The sequence below is a fragment of the Argiope bruennichi genome, chromosome X1, assembly GCF_947563725.1.
Source record: "Argiope bruennichi chromosome X1, qqArgBrue1.1, whole genome shotgun sequence".
In the NCBI taxonomy this organism is placed as follows: domain Eukaryota; kingdom Metazoa; phylum Arthropoda; class Arachnida; order Araneae; family Araneidae; genus Argiope; species Argiope bruennichi.
Genome location: NC_079162.1, coordinates 130,410,497 through 130,431,934, shown reverse-complemented (window position 1 = coordinate 130,431,934; position 21,438 = coordinate 130,410,497). Strand labels below are relative to the sequence as shown.

Below are 21,438 nucleotides of genomic sequence, written 5' to 3'. Positions count from 1 at the left end.
TCTGTGGCAGTCGGGGAAAAAAAAAATTAAAATGAGATCTTTAATGATATCAATCTTCTACGTTCAAAACACGGAGGACTAAATTTTCTCTCCTGAATATCTTTTTTTTTAAATATTCTTTTGAAAAAGTAAAAAGAAGAGAGTTTTCCCTCGAAGTTGATACTATCCGACTCAAAAAAGAGTGCTTTCCAATGTTTCTATCCATAACAGACTCCAAGGAAGTCGAGTTCGCCGCATGACGTAATCCTCGTATTTTTAGATATCTCTGGCTATCCGTGTTAAATTAGCAGCAAAGAAGCTGTTCGGGGGACTAAAAGCATCATGTAAAAGTTCCTCTCAGAATCGCACTTTGCGCGCATTTTGGAGATGAATGAAGCAGCGATTTCAATTATGCTCATAAGTGGTTTTCTTGAAATTGAAATTTCAAACAAATAGGATTGAACGATTTAAAAAAGAAATCCCAGATTTTGTATCTTTAACAGAAAAATTGGAATTTTTAATTTTATGGTGTGGTTACAAATCAGCTGAATTTTAAAGGTAAAACTTTCTGTCCCTGTTTATTGATGATATTTGATTTTTGTGTGTGTTTGCCTTTTATTTTACAACTTAAAATTTTTATAAGGTTTTCTCAGAGTTTCGAAGAATATTTCATGTCTTCATTTTTTCATTTACAGGATTGAAATGATTTGACTATCACCATTAGCGATTGCATCTTGACTGCTTCTTTAATTGCTGCACAATATCAGCAAAGCATTTATGAGATACGTTATTATGCCAAAGAAATCATCTCTATCTTAGTAAAATTAGATATTGTAGGAAAATCAGAAGTCATCAATAAATAATTTATATCATGATAGCCAGAATAGAAAGAAGGAATTGAATTCGCACATGCATTAAAAATTTCCGTTTTCATAAGCAATTGGATATACTGAAATACAAAGGTGGGCCTTAGAAATGGTGTCATTATCTAAGTAATTCGTGGTTGTCATCTGTTACAATATGTTGATTTTTCGCTAAAAAAGTGGCCGTGGAAGATTGGCGTTTATTTTAATTGCAATGAAAGTATAAGTTATAGAGTTGAACGTACTGAATAGTTTGTTTTACAATCGTGTAGTTCAGAAATTATAGGATTAACTGTAGGGAAGCAACAATATCAAGACTTTTATTCTATTTAAACAAAATTGCAAACAAATTTGCAGAAAATCCTTTATTTAAATGTCGCCATATAATGCCTATTCATCTTCATTGTCATCATCAAGATTATCGACATATTCTCCTTCCACAAGAAGCTATTCAGGAAGTAATACCTACAGTACTCTTTCCAGTACATCAAGTTACAGATACAAACCTCCCCTTTTCAGTTCAACATTATCTTCCTCAAAGTACAGATCATCCTTTTCTTCCCCAAGTACCTACGTACCAAGTACTCTGACCAGAAACGTGTCGTCTTCTAGCTTAACATCACATGTACCGAAATTCACTTCCGTAAGCAGCTACACAAGTGCAATTTTGAATACAAGTGATTATAAATGGCGATCTCCAACTTCATCTACTACCACTAGCAATGATTTGGCCTGGAAAAGTCCTTCTCTATCCAGGAGAAATTCTTCATCATCTTTATCATCTCACACTCCAGAGAGGAGTTCTAGACTCTCCTTGCCAGCTTACACATCATCTATAGATAAGGTAAGATGTCTTTTAATTTTATATAGAAAATGAATGAACATAATTATAATATATAATTAATGTAGCAAAATATTTATCACTGTATTTTAAATTGGTTTCTAAATAGTATACATTTTTGTATACTTTGCTTTATATAAAATACGCAATTTGAAAATTTAACATTATCTTCCTTTACAACCTTTCTTCATTATGCATATCGTTTATATGTCTAGATAATTGCCCTTTTTAAATGATGAAAAAATAAAGAATATTTACATACACATGAAGAAAGTTTCTAGAAATATCAGCATTAAAAGGGAAATTAAAAAGATTCTACATAACAAAATTAACCGATCTTTTATATTTAAGAAATTTTAAATGTTTTGCAGTTATTGTATTTTTTTATAGATTGTAGTTCAATAACAATATGATTTCCATTATTGCAAAAAAGTAAAAATTAGTTTCAATTGCCATAAAAATCATATGTTAAAGTTGCTATTCTATATAATTAAGCAATTATTGACTTGGTAGGATTAATAAAAACTTGTTTTAATTGAGATTGTTTTAAAAGGAAATGAGGGCTATTCTTTTGAAGTTTATAAATACTTATTTCTTTGACTTGTTTTGATTTTTCTTGTCAAATAAATGCTTTTTTATAATACTCGACGTTGCATAAGTCATCTGAATAATAATTAGAGAGGATTTAATTGATATCCAATAAACATATAAGAAAATCGATAATATTTGTAAATCATCAATTACTATTCGAATGATATGACCCATTTTTTAAAATTTTATATTGAGACAAGAAACTACTTTCCATATATATTAAATATATTTTTGATTTCTTTAATATAAGTATTTAGAATTAATATGTAGTGTCTGGTTGACATTACATTATAATAATGTTTGAGAGTTTATCTAGGGCATTCTTTTTAATTCATCAGGCGATTCGATATAATTAAGATTGCATTCATCAATTGAACTAATCATCAGATAATCTTAATGTAATTTTAACAATTAATCTTTACTTTATGAAATAATGCTATAATTCTATTTTTGAAAACGACGATTTGATACAAGCAATCATAACCTAATCATTAAAGAAGCAATGCTCGACAATTTTCAACTCTTCGTGAACATAAATAAATCTCCGTTTAGGAAATGATAGTTAACATTACAATATCATTTTATAATCAGAAGCAATAAAAATAATATGTAAGGGAATAAAGTACAAAACTCATAACAAATAAATTCTAAAAATTGATAGCCGAGAAATGAATGGTTATTTCTCTGCAGAGGATTTGAGGATTTGCTCGTAAGCCTCTCTCAAGTAAGCGATTTGAGAGTAAGCTATTTCTGTCGCATATTGGTAGAAGAGCAATGGCTACATCATGGCAAGCTGCCCATAGGAAGAATTCTTCACCACATGCTACTCTCGAGTTTCAATAGTACCGGAAATGATGACGAAGAAAAGAATCAAAGGCCGTGCTCAAGGACTGTGTTATAAACATGTTGTTACTTTGTTAACATTCATACAACATACATTCAGAGACATATATGATTTATTTTTGGAAACGTCGCCTTTCCTTCTTTGCACCATTGGGATTGCATTCCTTCTCATTTATTTACTCTATATATCAAACACGCGGATTAAAGTGAACATTCATCGGAAGGTAAATTTTTCTTTCAAGTACATTTCAGTTCTTCTACCCATTCTTGATTTTCATACTTTTACTTGTATAGCGATGAACGTATCATTTGTGTGCCACGTTTAGGATTGATTAAATTGATTTAAACTTAAAATTACTCAAATACATCAGATTTATTGAGAAACATCACAAATGTCCATTTTATTTGTATCAAATTTATGACTCATTTTTGCTCTTTTATCGACTTTAAAATGGAAATATTTAGATACAAGATATATATAATATGATTAGAAACTATTTGTTTTATTCAAATGTAATACTACATTGGGAGCGTAATTAACAGTTAGCGCTCTGTTTAACATATTTGTGACTCGGTACTGCTTTTGGTGCTCTTTTATTATAAGTATAAACAAGAATTAAAATAAATATGTCATTACTTTTATTTTCAACATAATTCTGTGAATTGTATTTTTATAATAAAACACACTTTCTCTTATCTTTTCGTTGCAAAAAATACAATTCTTTGCATGCCTTCTACAACAAAACTTAATGAAATATATTTAATTTTACTTAAGAGTTTTAGTATTTCAGTACAGTATTTAAACTTGATAATCATTTCTAACTTAACTCTAAGCATTATATTCTTAATTCAAAAGTACACGAAGTATAGCTATTATTCAGTAGAATATGTTTGGTTCATAATTTGCTAAGGAATGACATTCATTTCAACCTATACTGAGTTTTCATTCTTATTTTATTACTGCAACAATCTGGAATCTCACAAACATATCGGATGTTTTTCATTTATTAATAACAATGTAAAATCAGACGCATCATTATTGGTGCATATTTAAGAGGACATCTGCGTCAAAGTTCACTGAAAAATTTTCACCCGAATACGAAATGATAGCATACATTTTCAAATACTATTTAATTTATAACATTACATTTCTGCAAGGAAATAACATACTGTCTGCGAACGAAACAATAGCTTCATTTGCTGTTTAGAGGGGGTGTAGTTGTCTCGTTGATAGAAAATATTATCGATTTATATCTTTTTATAAAATTTCATTCTTCTAATTTCATTCTTTTTTATTAAATATATTTACATTATTGCTGCAATTTTAGAACTGATGTGACTGAAATGTAAACTAATTTTTCTTTCAGACGCCTTCGTACAAAGCCAGTTCCTGGTCATGTGATAAAACCGATGATGCAGATGACAGAAAAGGAGTGCGAGTTGGATTAAATAATCTAGGAAATACAGTAAGATTTCGGTTTTTTTTTTTTTTTTTTTTGAATAGCTCTTAATTAACTCTTTCAATTTGGGGGGAAATTTTTAGTTTTACTTCTTAAAATTCGATCCACAAATATTTTTTTCATTACAACATAAAATATATTTCAGGTATAAAAATAAAATATTTCCGAGATAAATTTTGAAGAAAAGTTTAAAAAATATTAAAATATATCCTCTTTAAGAATTTTTTTACATTATACGTAGAATTTGAAATTTTAGAAATCATTAAAAAAATTATTATGGTTTAATAATGAAATAATCCAAATCTATTAAATGGAATGAATAAAAAGGAATATATCATAATTAATAAAAACGAATAATAAATAACCACCATGACAATTTTTTGGAGAATTTCTTAAATTTTTTTTTTTTTTAATATTTTGAAAATTATTGTATAATCTCTCAAAAAATATTAGTCTCAATTAATAGTTCTTGTCTTTATTGTTAAATTTGAAAATCCAGCGTTTTCCATTGTTCACGTGGCTTAGTCCTTAATATATAGCTGAATTTATGCGTTCAAATATTTTATATATATCGAAGTGTCATTTGAAAATAAATATCTGATGCAACAAAACTAATAAGTAAGATATGATTAAAAAACATTTTGAGTTAAACAGTCCATGAAGTTGCTAGTTTTTAAAGTATAGTAATTTTCGCTTTTTTTTATTATTATTATTATTATACCGTGGACAAGCAAGGGTAAGAAAGGTAATACGTTCTGCATCATAGGAAATTAAAGCATGCAGTGTCAGATGTCAGTTTGAATTTTAACTGCACATATTGGCACAGCCTTTAAGGTCAACGCTTCTTTTCATGCACACCAGATATTTTTGTATTGATTTTAATTACTTTATGAAGAAAATTTTGATAAAATGATAAAACATTTAAATATTGGCAACTTTCGAGAGAGCCGTATATCAAAAATCCAAGATTCAAATTTAAAGCAGATTTAAATAATATAGTAAAAAAAGTCTTTTTAACACAATGTGCATACTATTTAATCATAGAATCAGACAGTTTTGAAAAACATAAAGCAATATGTATTTTTAAACAATACAACATAAAATTTGTAAAAGATAATTAAATAGGAATTTTAGAATATTTTAGTATCTAATCGATATTTGATTTTAATTTGAAATAATTCGAATGTGTGGTTCTTGTAAATTAAATGAAGCATAAAATGAATAGATTTGGAAAATACCGCAAAATTCATATAGAAATTTCGGGACAGCTGCCTAGTTTTCCTATCTGATAATCCGGGCTTGTATGCGGCTAATGAAATATCAACTTCTGGGATCATTTCCTTTTTGTTATAAAATATTACTCGGATTTGTTTATAGCTCTGTATAAATACTAATCGCATCTATTTTTGTCGCGTTATGCAAGAGACAACTATATAAAACACGTTTAAAATTATTTCTATTAGTGAATGGATACGATTGTTGTAGTCAATCGAAATGTCATAAGAATATTAAGATTAATAAGATTTCTCTTTCTTTAAAGTATTTGAAAGTTAGCAAATAATATTTAAGTATGCTAATATATATGCGTTTGAGTTTTTTCTTCCTTGCAAACAAATCTATTCTTTAATAATAGCAATATATTTATTACTTTAATAATCTTTAAACATATTAATAATTTTATTTTCAAATTAGAAATTGATTATTCGAAGCATTTATATTTTATTGTCCTCGTCCTAATTTATTTATTCAAAAATAAATGCTCAAATCGGTAAAATAGAACTGGCAAGACATTAAAAAGGAAATTATGAATTGCTTTATATATTTCATGTTTTAAATCATTTCAAATGCTTTAAATTCATTAAAAATGTTCCCTTAAGGGGACTCTATTAAACACTTTGGGGAATTATTCGGTTAGTGCATAAAATGAAAAAAAAATAATAATATGCATATGCATTAAAATATAAATATATTAAAATTTTTAAAAAAACATTTTAAAATGAAATATATTATTTAAAAAAATTTAAAAATATATTATTTAAAAAAAATTTAAAAATATATAATTTTTAAAAATTTCAAAATATATAATTTTTAAAAATTTCAAAATATTCCAGGCGTTTTAATTTTTAATATTTTCTATTATTTTTTTCTAATTACCTAATTTAAATTCATTTGGTACAAAACTATGTATAATTTTGTAATTCTAATAAAATGCTAATTTTTTAGAAATATTTTTATGCAAATTTACCAAATTTTCATAGGAATTTTATGTTTTACTGAACTAAAATTGACTTTTAACTATCTAAAAAAACTCATAACATAAAATGCAAATCCCATTTTCTTTTAATATTTGAATAAAATCTTTATTACCAATTTCATTTAATTTCTTCATCTGGAACTTTTCAAACATACTTAAATCTAATAACAATATCATTTTGAGAAAAGACATTGAGATTTACTTTTTTTCCTTTTAGTCCTTCAACTATTTATTTTATCGAACATAATACATTTTTACGACACTATTTTAGTTGAATATAAATATATATTTTGGTGATGAGACAATAAAAATAAAATTGCACATTTTCGTCCATTTTTACATATTTCTAAGTCCTCTGTTCCCTTAAGTTAACTGTACGGACACTAACATTTATCACTATTTTGAAGCAACTAATGATCCTATTCGGGCTAACAGAGATAGTTTAAATAAAAGATCAAATGATTTACTCCTTTTCGTTGATAACCGCCATTATTTTTTACCGTACTTTTGATTTTCTCTTCGCGAAAGACATAAAATTAAACACGCTTTGAAATGAGATCGCTAGACGTCGACTCTTCCTTCCAGTGATAATTTTACACCCAGCAGCCATAAATAGCACAAGTTGCTCTAGAGCAGAACTGCCACGTGCCTTCTACTCTTAACTTATAATGAAGCCAAATCAATACATTTTTTTTATCGTAAATAAATGAAATCAGTTCACGCGACTTCTTCCTAACTGTCACAATGAAAGTTCGTTTCCCTCACGCAAGATTTGTCACGGATTCTAAATATAAATTATTATATAAAGAAACATCTGACGGATAAAATGGATCCGATTGAATTTTTCTGTCATAAATTATTTGAATTTTACAATAACTCCTAGAAACGTTGTTTTCTTTAAACCACAAAAAGTGTAATAGCATAAAAATGAAGTTTCATGCCAATTGAAGCGTATTTTACATTTTATATGTATCGTCTCATAAATGTAAATTATTATAAACAAATTGTAAAATTAAATATTGTGATTTTTATCCATCTCTATTTACGGGTTTAGAAGTGATTATTTAAATATGTTTTTAAACTTTTCCATCCCGGTTATACCTCTTATTACCGACTTCATCTGTTTTTCATAGTTAACGGATTCATTACTTGCACTGGCATATTCTTAAATAATAATATAGCATGGATATAAATGAATAATATGGGAAGGAATGTTTTTAATTAGTTAATATGGGTGAGATTAACTCATTCAACTGGATTCAATTTTCAAACTGAAATATTAATTAGATATTTTTCAATATTTTTTATTAATCAATAATAATTTGGAATGGAGAGGGTTAAATATGTAGTTCTTAATGGTCAAATTTATTGGTAGAATTTTTCATTTTCTTGAGTTCCTTAGAGAAATGACAGCAACTTTAAAAAGTATTTTATTTTTGTTAACTTATTGCAGTGGTACTCCAATTTTTCTAACATTTAAATGAATGCTCTTGTTTTGCTTTCTCAAACTATATACGAAATAAATTTGTGATTAAAAAAACCCTCATAAACGAATCAAAAGTAATTTGATATTTTTAGAAAAAGAAAAGAGATTTGAATGTAGTTATGTATTTATAACTATATTTTGAAATTTTGGAATTATAAAAATTCGGAAATTATAAAATAAATTGAAGATTGAAAGGGCATCTGTTTAGAGAGTGAATGATACTCGAGGCAATTTTCTTCTTGTGTAATTAATTATGAATAATTAATCATTTGCTTTAAATTATAATCGGAAAATCTAATTATGACGTCGTAGATGTTTCGAATTAAAGCATCCATTTTTAGAACTCTGTAGAAAAACCGATAAAATTAATCTAATAAATTTTTATTTCCCATATATTAATTTATCTCCTATGCATTCATTTTAGCTGCTTTACGGTACAATATTGACTCAGCAAGAAGGTTGTTTTTTGAGATACCTCACAATTTTGAACCATTGTCAGATCACAAGGACGACACATAAACAGGTGAACAGTGGTTGATATTGCCAATCTAGCGCACTAAAATCCAAACATTCACATTTATAAATTTCCTCCAGTCGGAGTTCAGATAAATATTTATATTCCAGAGATGCTAAATCATCACAAATTAAGCTTCTAACTTCCTTCTAATGCATAATCAAAGTAAAGAGTTTCCCATTTGCACTGTTTTGCTCGGCATGGTTATATGTAAGCTCTCAATAACGATTTTTTATTTTAGACAAAGCGCAAACATACAATTCTTTCCCAAATAAAATAATTAGATCTCGCGAATTCTCTCCGATTAAGCTTTTTAGTTGAGGGGGGGGGGATAAATGAAATTTTTACTTTCTTGTATACGTAGTACAAAAAACTATTGTAATCGTCACAAAATGATAACTCGAGATTTTTACGAACGTTCTCCTTTAGACCTCCCTGAGTTCAAAAAACACATTTGTGACATCTGTCTGTCTGTGACAAAGATAACTCAAAAACGCTTTGTGCTAAACGGATGAAATTTTATATAGTATGTACAACAAATTTGTACATTTCATTCAAATATGCCTGTCCGGCTGTTCGAAATATAAGTTAACACGATAATTACAAAATGAAGAGAGCACAGATTTAACATCTTTACATAGCATCTTCACATCTATACACAGCATCTTAACATCTATGCACAGATTCAACATTTACAGTGTAGACATCTATCAAATTTTGAGTCAAAGGGATTTTACAAGGGGTTGACCGTTTGATGATCAGTACTTTTAGATACTTGCAAATTTGATAGCTCAAAAACGTAATGAAATAAATCAAATTTGTTTGTGATACATACACGAAATATGTGATTTTGTGACTGCTGTTTGACAAATGTTTCAATGAATTTTTGTTTCAATTTGTTGGGAAAAACATGTCTAAAACACAAATTTTATTTTCGGATACATTTAACTGCCTATCAGGGATTAATCGCCAAAAACCCCGTCAAGGATCATACGATAGATTCAGTAAAAATGTTAAACTCATGCCGAAAGGTAGCATTTCGTACCTATTGTACGCCAATGTCATGTAAGGCGTTCACTGGAATAACACCATTATTAGAAAGCATGCGAAAAAATTTGTGGCAGAGCACTTTTTTAGAGATACAATTTAGTTTTTCTGAAAATTCCTCAAATTCATTTCCATTTGACTCTTTCTTAGGGAAGCTTTCATTTCAATTATTAGAATAAATGATGAATTTCATCTTCAAGGCCAATTAAGTATATCAACATAAACCCTTTCTTGCATTTATTTAGCTATTTCAGAACTATATGCAAAAGAGCAATCATTCAATCAGTGATGACTCATCAGTTCAGAAATTAGCAGTGCTATAAAAATATTTATTAATAGATTACAATTTTAAAAAATATTGCTTTTCCAATAAGTTGTTTAAGATTTTCAATTTCAAAGTCTGATACGGAGTTTGTCGCATTTCAAAAAAATATTAAAATAACTGATACATGATATAAATTCCCTGTAGTTGCCTATAGAAGTTTATTGAACGTTGAAATAATGATTCAGAATATAAAAGTAAAACTTCGCTTAGTAACTTAGCTTAATTGTTTGCTTTCGTCCGAACAATGAATATCAGAAAAGATGTGCAATAAATGATCTACAGCAATCATCGCTTTTGACACAAAATAATAATTGATACCAGCTTAGAAAAATATTCATCCGAATAACATTTTCGAAAATTCTGCACGCATTTTTTTCCCGAAGTAACTTCTAACAAAAGAAAATGAGCATCGAATAAATCAAATATGTTTTTGCCCATGCAGTAAAAATCGAAATCAAAACGTATAACGACCAAACACTTAAAAAAGAAGTAAAGAGACAGAGAAGGGAGGCAAACTTTGAATGGGAATAAAGGGCGACTTGGAGGGAGAGAATAAAACGTTCTAAACTAGGGTTGGTCTGACTTCAACTTTAGTACCACTAGATTCAAGGGGTGAAAGGACCGCTTTTGGGGCTGATTTTTATGGGCGTTCTTTTTACATTCGTTGGCCAGTGAAAAAATAAGTAAGTGAAGAAATAAGAATGAAAAAAATAAATAAAGATAGCCGAATGATCAGAATGGAAAAGTCAACAAATTAATTTTTTTAAAAATTGAAGTTTTAATTTTAAAATATAATTTCAAGGGGTGATGCAACTCTGTCGTCTGATGGACGAGCCGATTTCAATTCATCTCCCCTGATAATGTATTTTAGTCAATAAGGCAGTGAAAAAGTAAGTGAAGAAATAAGAATTTAAAAATAAGTAAAGAGCACTGAATGCTCAGAGTGGAAAAATGAACAAATTAAATTTTAAAAATCGAAGCTGTCACTTTAAAAGATAAATGCAAGGGTGATGCAACTCTGCAATGGGATGGATGAACCGATATCCATTCATCTCCACTGATAATGTAGTTTAATCAATCAGGTATCGCTTGAGATCATTCATCATCGCCCGAGCTGTTTATAATGAAGTTAAACATTAGGTAGGGAAGCTGAGTATAAAAGGATGAGGATATTTCAAAATCGACACCATTCGCAACTTCAATGAACTGAAGCAGAAAATATTTTTTTTTAGAAAAAATTCCATGCATAATTGTGTGAAAATAAATTCTTTGTAGTGGAATAGATTCATAGCTTTTTACAACCTATTAGGTAGTAAATTTTATATAACACATCATTTTATATATATTATATTTAAAGGAAAATGTTTCATTATATAACTTCTCTACAATAACATAAAATCTTTGAGTGTCAGGAAAGGGATGAAATCTTATTTATTTCATAACATTTCGATATGTTGTCATACACAGGGAAACTGAGCTGATTAAAATTTTTCTCTAACTCTTAAATTTCCTATTAATGTAATTTTAAGATGTCGTCTATAATTTGAGAATATTTTGGATGATTCAAAAAAAATTTATAAAAAACTGTATTTCTGAACTGTGTTTATACTTTGTATCATCAATGAATAATTTTTAGGCTCTTCGTATCTTCAAAAAATTTTCGGCTATATAAAATATTTGTTCAATTAAAAAAAAATCTCCCGGCTTTTTTAAAAAAATGAATACCTTAGATATGAAATGTACGGTGGCGAACGCAAACGCAAGCACTCGCACACACACACACACACACAAAAAAAACAAAAAAACTGCATCATCTAGAAAAATAAGCATTTTCTAATGTAAATGTTTTATTTTGCTCGCATAAAAATGTCTTAGGTACTGCAAAGGAAGATATGATATCATTCCATATTCCTATTGCGTCGTTACAGCCCTTCCTAAGGATTGTTTCATCCGATTTCTAAAAATAGCTCGGCCAAAAGGAAAAACGGTCATTAGTCTCATTCTTTAAGCGATGAAAGGATTCTCCGTATGTTCAATCGAAACAAGGGGGAAAATGTGCGGTGGTTGCTTTAACTGAAGACAGATGTTAGACATGTGTGATCGTAAAAAAAAAAAAAAAAATGATTGCAATCAATCGACAGTTCCGAGAACGATTAAATGAGAGCATAAAACTGATAATATTGAGATAAGGACCGGATTGGGTTGAAAGACGGTGACCACAACATTTATCTGTAATGAATGTCATTCAGTAATCGTTATGCAAGTGCTTCTTATTTAAAAGTCGAATTTGAGGAAGCTTGTGGTGTTAATCTAAGCTCAAAAACTGTCCAAAAAAAATGTCAAAAGAAACTGTCAAAAAAAAAAAAAAAAACCACCCTTTACTTTCGAAAAAAATGATGCAGAAGCGATTTCCTTGTGCAAAAGAGCATATCTAATGAACAAAGGCTTAATGTTTAAAAAGTTTTGGACTCGCCTGAGAATAGTCCTGACCTGAATCCTGTTGAAAATTGTTGGCATATAATGGGTACGAAAATTGCTACTGAAACAAAACTGCAGGAAAACATTCTTTGGGCATAGTTGCATGAAATTAGCCAGGATTACATTCAGAAGTTGATCTCTTCTATGCCGGACCGCTGCAAGGCTGTCATTGCAACTCGTGAAGAATCAACTAAATACTGAAGTGATCCACATGTGTGTATACACATTTATGTAATATGACTTCAGTTATCTAGAAATTACATTAACTACAAAATTTGTGTATCTGTCTATTTGTTGCACGTTTTCTTAAATATTCCTTTTTTCAACTTTTTTTTTTTTTCCATTTTTCCAAATAATTAAGAGCAAATAATTTATTAAACCCATTAAAATTTGATTGAGAATAATCCTGCACACTGTATTGAATTGTAACGATATCATCATTGCATGAAACATATGCATGAAAAATATTTGCACACTTTTTCATTTTTTTTTTTTTTTTTGCAAGTGATGCAGTTTTTTTTGTTTTTTTGTTGTTGTTGTTGCTGTTCGCCACTGTATTATCTATACAGGGTGATCGGTAACATCATTTTAAGTCCTTTAAATTCAAAGCGGCGTCTTCTATGGCCAGGTAAGTAACTTGCACTTAAAGTGACTACGCTGAAATTATTGAGAGAGTTTACAGCGCCCCTTGCTTCAAAATAAGGAAGTTACAAAAAAATAACAAAAAATGAAAGAGATCGGCCAAAAAGTGCTGTTAGAAAAATGTAAGCTATACCATAATGAAAACACACACAAAAAAAGTTTAATGGCGTTATCTGTAAAATTGGCGGAGATATTTGTGATTAAAATGAACTTTTCATGACTTGAGAAAGGTTTCGTATAAAATAGAAAAATGTATTACCCGGTATTATCATACAGTTTTTCCGAGTTAAGTAACACGGAATGAAATTTAAGAAAGAAGAAAGTAAACAACAATAAGAAGAGCTGAAAAATGCTCTCGGGGGAGGTAATCAGGGAGCATTTGTCAATTTTAGCCGAGCCCTTTTTCATGTCATAGAAAACTCTTAATTTTAATTGCAAATATTTCTGCCAAATTTACAGAAAACTCCATGAAACTTTTCCTGAGCTTTTTTTTTATTGTATAACATACAGTTTTCTAACTGGACCACATTTCGAATTATTTTTGTACCTTGTCATAATAAATTCAGTATAGCCCCCCTACTATACGTACAAGTTACTTCCCTGGCTATACAAGATATCGCTTTACGTGTAAAGAGCTTAAGAGGACTTTACCGATCATCCTCTATGTATATATAAAACGCTAACATACATGGCATAGAAATCGTTCTTAGTTTTGAGTGACGACATTTAAATATAAAAAAATCTCCTTAAGAACATTTCAGACTGTTTTATTATACATTTTTATAGCTGCGTTTAATCCAGGACTTCACCTAGCTAATTAATGGAATTACAAAATATTATTAGAAATCTCGGAAGAGGGATCTTCGTGTCACCAAAACCTTCATTCAATCAGGGTAAAAATATCAAAGAAGTCAAATTGATAGAAATAATGTCAAATAGAAAGTTTAATCGAGCACGAAAATAGAATAAACCGTCTCCAGGTAAACAATCGATATAGTGTGCAAATAGAAATTGATGTTTATATTTTCAAAAACTATTTTCTCACAAAAACGATTTTTGCATTATCTTAAAATTCATAAAATTATTTTGTAAATGATACCAGTTTTATTTCCGTACAGTATTTCTTCATTTTTGATAAGTTTAAATTTAATTTGATACACGATCTGTCGCAAGATTTTGATCTTTTAATGAAACTCAAATTCATTCATCAAAACATTCATTAGAGTGCTTTTAAAAAAAGTTAAAATTATTATTAAAAAACAACCCTGAAATAAGATTTCCACTTTTGATTTTATTTTGTAGGATATGGAATGTTTAATTTGCACTCGCAGTAATTTGTAGTCAATGCCAATTTTAGGAAACACGGGGGCTATTTGAAACAATATTAGTTAGTTGTCTGAGTTTCTAATAAATCTGTAACAACAATTTCTTTTTTCAATTTCATCCTCTATCTTTTCACATTTTCAAATTCGCTGTGAATTAAAAATAACATTAAAAAACGATTTCTTTGACTTATTTATTTTTATGATTTTAAAAATGAAATGAAACTTTTTTTTTATTGTTTTGTTTTTAATGTATTCTGGCAGTACAGAATTTCGACTTTCTCTCGTAATGGTAAGAAAATGAATTTGAATCGAAGGAAAAAAAAAAAAAAACTATTTAGACTTTTAATCTAACCAGGACCGAAGAGTAGGCTGAAAAAAAGAATGTATGCATTATTTATTCTGCATTAGGTTGGAAGGATTTTTTAAAAGATTCTAAGAATCACTAAAATAAGCCAAGAGTTCATTTTGACAGAGGGCTCCTTAGGAGCGGGATTAAAATAGGAGTATAAACAGTCCAATCGGCTCAAGACCGATCCTTTTTGTAGTAGACTGGTTCACATAATTCATGTTTTTCAGTATTATAAAATAATAAGGCGAAATTCAAAAAATACATTCCTTGTTTATAGTTTAGCAGCCAAAATAGTCAATTATCTGGGTGAACAAGTTGGTCTTCAAAGGCGGCTATAATTTAAAGTTTTATTGTATAGTTTGAATATTCAAAGTGCTTATCATGTTCCGTATTAATTCATTTAAAAAATAATTCTGAAAATCAATAATTAAATTTTTAAACAATATTCAGTATTAGTTTATTCATTAAAATTACTTATTGTTCATTTATTACTTCCGTGCTCTTAATTAATACTTTTTATACACTCAATCAAGAATTACATACCATTCGTAATTTTTCCCACAGTTTCCAGCAGTAACGATTTTAAATATAGTTCAATGGCGCATAAAAGTGCTTTTCTATATACTTCAGCAACAATTTCGTTTCGTTCATGCGCCAGTTTCGGAACTCCTGTCTGACCTTTTCTATAATTACTGAAGAGCGGAGTAGAACGATTTTTTGTTGGATGTTGTTGAGAGTCATTCCAAATAAAAGAGAGACGAGACATTTAAAACTTTATTTGAATGTTTATGATAAAAGTAAAGAGTTCAGTTGGTTAATTTATCTATTAAAAAATCATATTTTAAAAACAATATAACCAGAGCATCACAGTCGTAACAAATAGTATTACTATAGTGAAACCATGAGAAACTGACACGCCATAGCTAGCTGATATATTAGCTAGGACGTAAGAATTCAGAATAATTCTTACGTCAGCAATTTTAAAATTATAAACATACTAGCTATGATGTATACTAGCTATATATACACAATGACGTAAGAATTTGAAATAACTATTGCCAACAATTGTCTAATTATAGTAGTACTATCCCTACGTAATCAAAACGTATTAATAGTTTCTTATAGTTTCCAAAAGATTATTCTTTAATTTTCGTTTCTTTAAAAAATCAGCTAAGTTGGTTTTACTGTTTAAGCATTTCAATCCCTTTTTAATTATAATCCCTTGGATAAATTTCAGCCTAACATTTATAGTGGATCCCAAAATTGAGTATACATCTGAACTTATGAATTATGTTTTTACTTAACAGACTAAATTTTGCTTTAAGAAAATTTTGTTTTTACTTATGATACTCGGGCTCATCCCCTTCCAACAACTGAAGTAAAAAAAATAAGCAACGAAATTTATTTTTATATGAAAATAAATAAATTTAACACTTAGGCGGGAAAAAATGTCTCAAAAATGAGTACATAATTTTATTAAATTTATTGCAATAAATAAATTAATATTTAGTTGCAAAACTTTTGCCTGGACAGAGCTTATAATCGCTTAGGCATAGATTCTACCAGTTTTTTGGTTATTTCATTTGAAATTTTGATGACTCTTCCCTTAAGACTTACTTGCGACCCCCTTTACTTGTCACGTCATGTTCATGGATGGATCTCTGCAACTGAGATCACAAATTTTCTATAACATTTATATCTGGAAATTGTAGTGGCGTGTGTGGCTGTTGTTTACAGTGGTACAACAAATATAGTATGTTTATCCTCGTAGTCTGTTTTGGATCATTATCTTGATGAAAATGACGTTTGACCCTAGTCCTAATTCATTGGCACTTTTTTGTTATTGTTTAAAATATCATAAAATGAATCACCATAATGAAATTAAATTCTCTCATTCCATTTTCTACCTTACAAGTCCAAACAAGGATGGATTCATCTCTATATTTAACCGTCTTTATAGTGTTCTTAGGATTCATTTCTTTTCTATCTTTCCTCCACACTTTATAACTTTCATCACTCCTATATATGTTAAATTTGCTTTTATCAGAGAAAATAATACTACAGTGTTATTTTCTTTATGATCCTGGCTTTGAATTCTTTCCAAAATTATCCCAGCTTTTATTTCTGGAATAATCCAGGCTTTATGGTGTTTTTTTTTTTACGCAATTAATGAGTGGCTTCCGTATTGGAGTACGATCACGAAATCCTCTATTAAGAAAAATACGTTTAACAGTTTCTTTTGAAAGTTTTTCTTCCTATTGCTGAGGTGATCCTAATGCAAGTTATGAGACGCCCAAATTTGGATTTTTCTTTACTGAACATACAATCTTCCATTTTGCAGTAACACTCAAAATTTCTTTACGTCCTCTTCTTAGAATATTTTCCACACATCCAGTTCTACGATACTTCTGTAGTATTTTTTGACACAACCACGAGATTTTTCCAAATAATGAAGCAATTTCTCTAAGAGAATTACCATCTTTCGACCACTTGATGAGTAAACTAAGTACAATCTCAGTACTTTCCTACATAAAATTAGTTGCAAGAGTTTTTATAGTGAAAGAAATAATTGCGTCAGTAAAAAATTATTATTACATTTATATGCTTCGAGTTCAACATTAAAAAGCTTTAAAGACAATTTTCAACAACAACAACAAAAAAAAAAAAAATGGTGATTAACTGACAAATCCTTTAGGTGTACACTCAATTTTTTTTATTTTACAACACTCAATTTTTTGTGTTTATTACAGGAAAATTATATAATTAAAATATTCTGAAAACTTCAATTTGTTTTTTAGCTCAATATACTTCTTACTATATGCTTTAACATTTCCGTAAATATTAATTTTAAATAAGTCTGTATTACATTTTTATACCTTTAAAGAAGAGCGTAATGTGTGCGTACTCAGTTTTGAGACCCATTGTATATGTTTAGTTACTTTTTTCAAAATTATTTTTACAAAAATAAACTGCAAACATATAAAACCTGCTCAATATTGTGATATTATTTTTAACTATCTTTAGTTCATTTAATATATTTGAAGACTATATTACTTCTTTTATAGAGTCTGTCATTGCAATAAACTTTGATTCTGCTGAACTAAAAGCAATGATCTTTTATTTAAGTGGTTTTCATATGAATGGCACATCAGTTAGATACATAATAGATCTACTCTTGGAATATCTATTAGTAAGTTCACAACTCGAACTTGCATCGAAATAAAATTTCAGACTTAGTTCCTTAAAAACTCTTAAAATAATTTTGTAATTTTTAGCACTAATTATATAATTTTAAATATCGAAATCATAAGCTAAAGTTGGTAATTACAGCTACTTGAAAACTGAGACATTGCGTTTACTGCAATGCTAATATCTCTCCTACAAACGAAAGACACCCTATTAAAAATCAATAGGGAAATTTCTTCGTTAAATCATTTTTAGAAATATCGCTTGTCTTTAGAATACAATGAAATTCCCGATTTAGTTGGTAATTTTATATAATTTCTTGAAATTCTTTCTAATTTACGTTACGTCCTGCATATGTAAATCTTCAGATGCAAGTAGGCATCTCCTTCTATATTATAAAAATTCACACCTAATAAAAATTTTAAATTACCTATAATCTTAACACCGAATTTATCTTTTAATGATTCATTTAACATTTCAACAGTTTAACAAAATTTTATCAAATCATCCAAATATACTAATAAATAGCATTTACTTTTCAATGAACAGACACTGTTGCACCAATTTAATTTAGAAAAAACCAATAATTTTTAAAGTTGAGTCTAACTCTTTGTTCCACTTGCATCCATTTTGCTTTAATCCGTATATAGATTTATGCAATAAGCAAACTTTATTTTCTTTACCTTTAATTTACAAATCCACTTTACATGTACATGTTTCTGTCAAATTTCCATAAATATATCCAACTTGAATAACCAACTGTACATAATTTTAACGTAAAATATTTACAAATAAAATGATCATGAACGTAATAAAAGAAAAATTAACTACTGATGAAAATATTTCTGAATAATCTTTATCCGCCACTTAATTAAATCCCTTATCAATTATTTTTGTTTTGAGTGTTTCGGATCCATCTCTCTGATTTGTTTCTACGATATAAACCCATCTACTATTCAAGATTTTTTAATTATCTGGCGGATCAACCAAACATTACGATCATTCATGACTTTCATTTCACATTTCGTTGCTTCCTTCCAGAATTTTCTTTCGGATCATCGAATGATTTGAGTAATTCTGAAATATAAATTTCTTCATGAAAAGTGTTTGCAATATCGTTAAATAATTATTCATTACAACTATCATTCGGATTTTCTTTTCAGTTTCGATCTGAATTTAGAGGTTTAGATGAAAATTTGTCAATTTGAAATTTAGGAATATCCTTCAAACTTCTCCCTTTCTTAGCATCCTTCATTGATCTGAATCTGGATTTTCCTGGCATAGAGTAATTATAACTATCAACTCACGAGCTTTTAGTTCTGGGTTTTCTACGCATTTCCAAGGTTATTTAATGGCTTAACTCCTTGTTCTTTCATAATTTGTTACAAAGTCCTTCGTAATTTCTGAAATTAAATCCAAAAGATTTTCAAAACTATTTAAGACATTTACGGATTCTAAGCATGAGGTAACCAAAATTGTATTTTTCCTCCATTTTTATCTTTATTAATAAACACGTAAGTTGCCTCAATAACTTTCCTTTGCGTAGGGACCCCTACTCGATAACCTCTGGTTTTTACTCCATACTTTATGTCTGTTTTCGGTTGCAATTTTTTCGTCTTACACTAAGAATGTTCAATCATAATTTCATACACTAAAGACCCGAAAATGCTTAACTGATGAACGATAGCTAGTTCACATTTCTATCGAAGTTTTGTTTTCGGTAAGTTTATGAACACATATTATTTTTAATATACACAAATGCCCTCAAAATTTGAAGTTTTGATTCATTGTCTTGTAACATTGACCTAATCCCTTCTTCTGCTGTTCTATTAAAGTTGTCTGCTGCGTCATTTTATTCAGGAGTGTATATAGATGTTCTTTCTATTTTAATACGTAAACCATATTGTAATTGCTCAAAAACAATACTACAAAATTCTAATCCATTATGAATACTAAACATTTTAATTTTACATTTAATTCTCGCTCTGACCTATGTAGATACTTTTTTTAAAACATTCCAATACTTTAAATTCTCTTTTAATTATATGAACATCAATTTTACCTGAAGGGTCTTCAATGATCGATAGAAAATGCAGATGTAGAGAACTGTGTACACTCCATCAGTAGCTGAGCGTAAACAGAACGGTGTAGCTGATTTTAACTGGACAGTAATTGAGGATGTTCGAGCAAGCAATAATCTAAGATATTGGTATTATTATTAGATTCTGTGGAGAGGCTTTACAAACTTTTGTTCATATTCGAAGCAGAGCAAACCCTCACGAAAAATGTCACATCGGTGGAAATTTGGACAGAGAGATAACCGTCCTTGCATCATTTCAAAAATTTTCGATCAATCGTCTATGCTTATTTACCAAGTGTTAAACGTAATAGACTGCAAAACAAAGTAGATATTGATATTTTTGTAGATTATGCTAGGAAGGTTAAAGGTTATCGAATTTGGCTGCCGAAACAGCGAGAAATTATCGAAACCATTCACGCAAATACCATGAAAACAAAAATGGTATAATGACATTTTTGGAGAAAAAAAAAATCAAGTGAATATGGTTAAATTCTATTATCAGAGGTATACATTTGAATTCTTAAAACAGTCAGAATTCTAACATAAAATTTCGGAAAGCGAAGTGGAAGCAAGATTACGACATGAAAAAAAATTGGTATCGATATCGATTTGGAAAAGTTTCGAAAACCCATCGAAGAGAAGCTCGAAATAGTTCTATTTCATTATCCATCCACGGAAAAACCACGATTAAAATCGAATAACGACGTCATTAAATATCGCAATAAAAATAAACTCAAATATAAACCAGAATATTTTAATTTCAACCCTATTAAAAATGAATCAGAAAGATCTGAAAATGAAAGCGATTATGAAGAACTCGAACGAATCTGTGTCATCTACTTTTTCTAACGATATTCCATTGTTGTAATTCTGAGAAATTTTAACGAATCGCAAAAGGTATGAAAACTGACATCAAGCCTTGGACGATCATTTGAAAGTAATAAAAGAGCGTAAGGTTTGAAAATGAGTTGATTCTCCAAAAGATTCTAAAATGAAAGGTTGTAGATGATTATATTCAATTAAATGCCATGAAAAATCAAATATTTAACGTTTCAAGACTAGATTAGTAGTATTAGGTTATATTCAAATATTTCTTTTGATTATACTAGTATTTTTGAACCTGTCGCAAGCTCTTCTCTTGTCAAATTATTATTTATAACTGTAATATCATTATT

The 21,438-nt window shown here is 28.9% G+C and overlaps 1 protein-coding gene across 2 annotated transcripts in view; it reads left to right on the top strand.

The window, feature by feature from the left end:
- The first annotated feature begins 282 nt into the window (after positions 1–282).
- LOC129958379 (ubiquitin carboxyl-terminal hydrolase 2-like) overlaps positions 283–21,438 on the top strand; it is a 56,162-nt gene continuing 35,006 nt past the window's right edge. The window contains exons 1-3 of one of the 2 annotated variants that reach the window (XM_056070836.1): positions 283–537; positions 675–1,686; positions 4,485–4,583. In XM_056070836.1, coding sequence (XP_055926811.1) covers positions 1,216–1,686; positions 4,485–4,583 — 570 coding nt within the window. In that variant the 5' untranslated portion in view covers positions 283–537; positions 675–1,215. Of the gene's footprint in view, positions 538–674; positions 1,687–3,103; positions 3,342–4,484; positions 4,584–21,438 lie in introns of those variants that run through there. The other variant, XM_056070837.1, reaches the window with a different exon arrangement.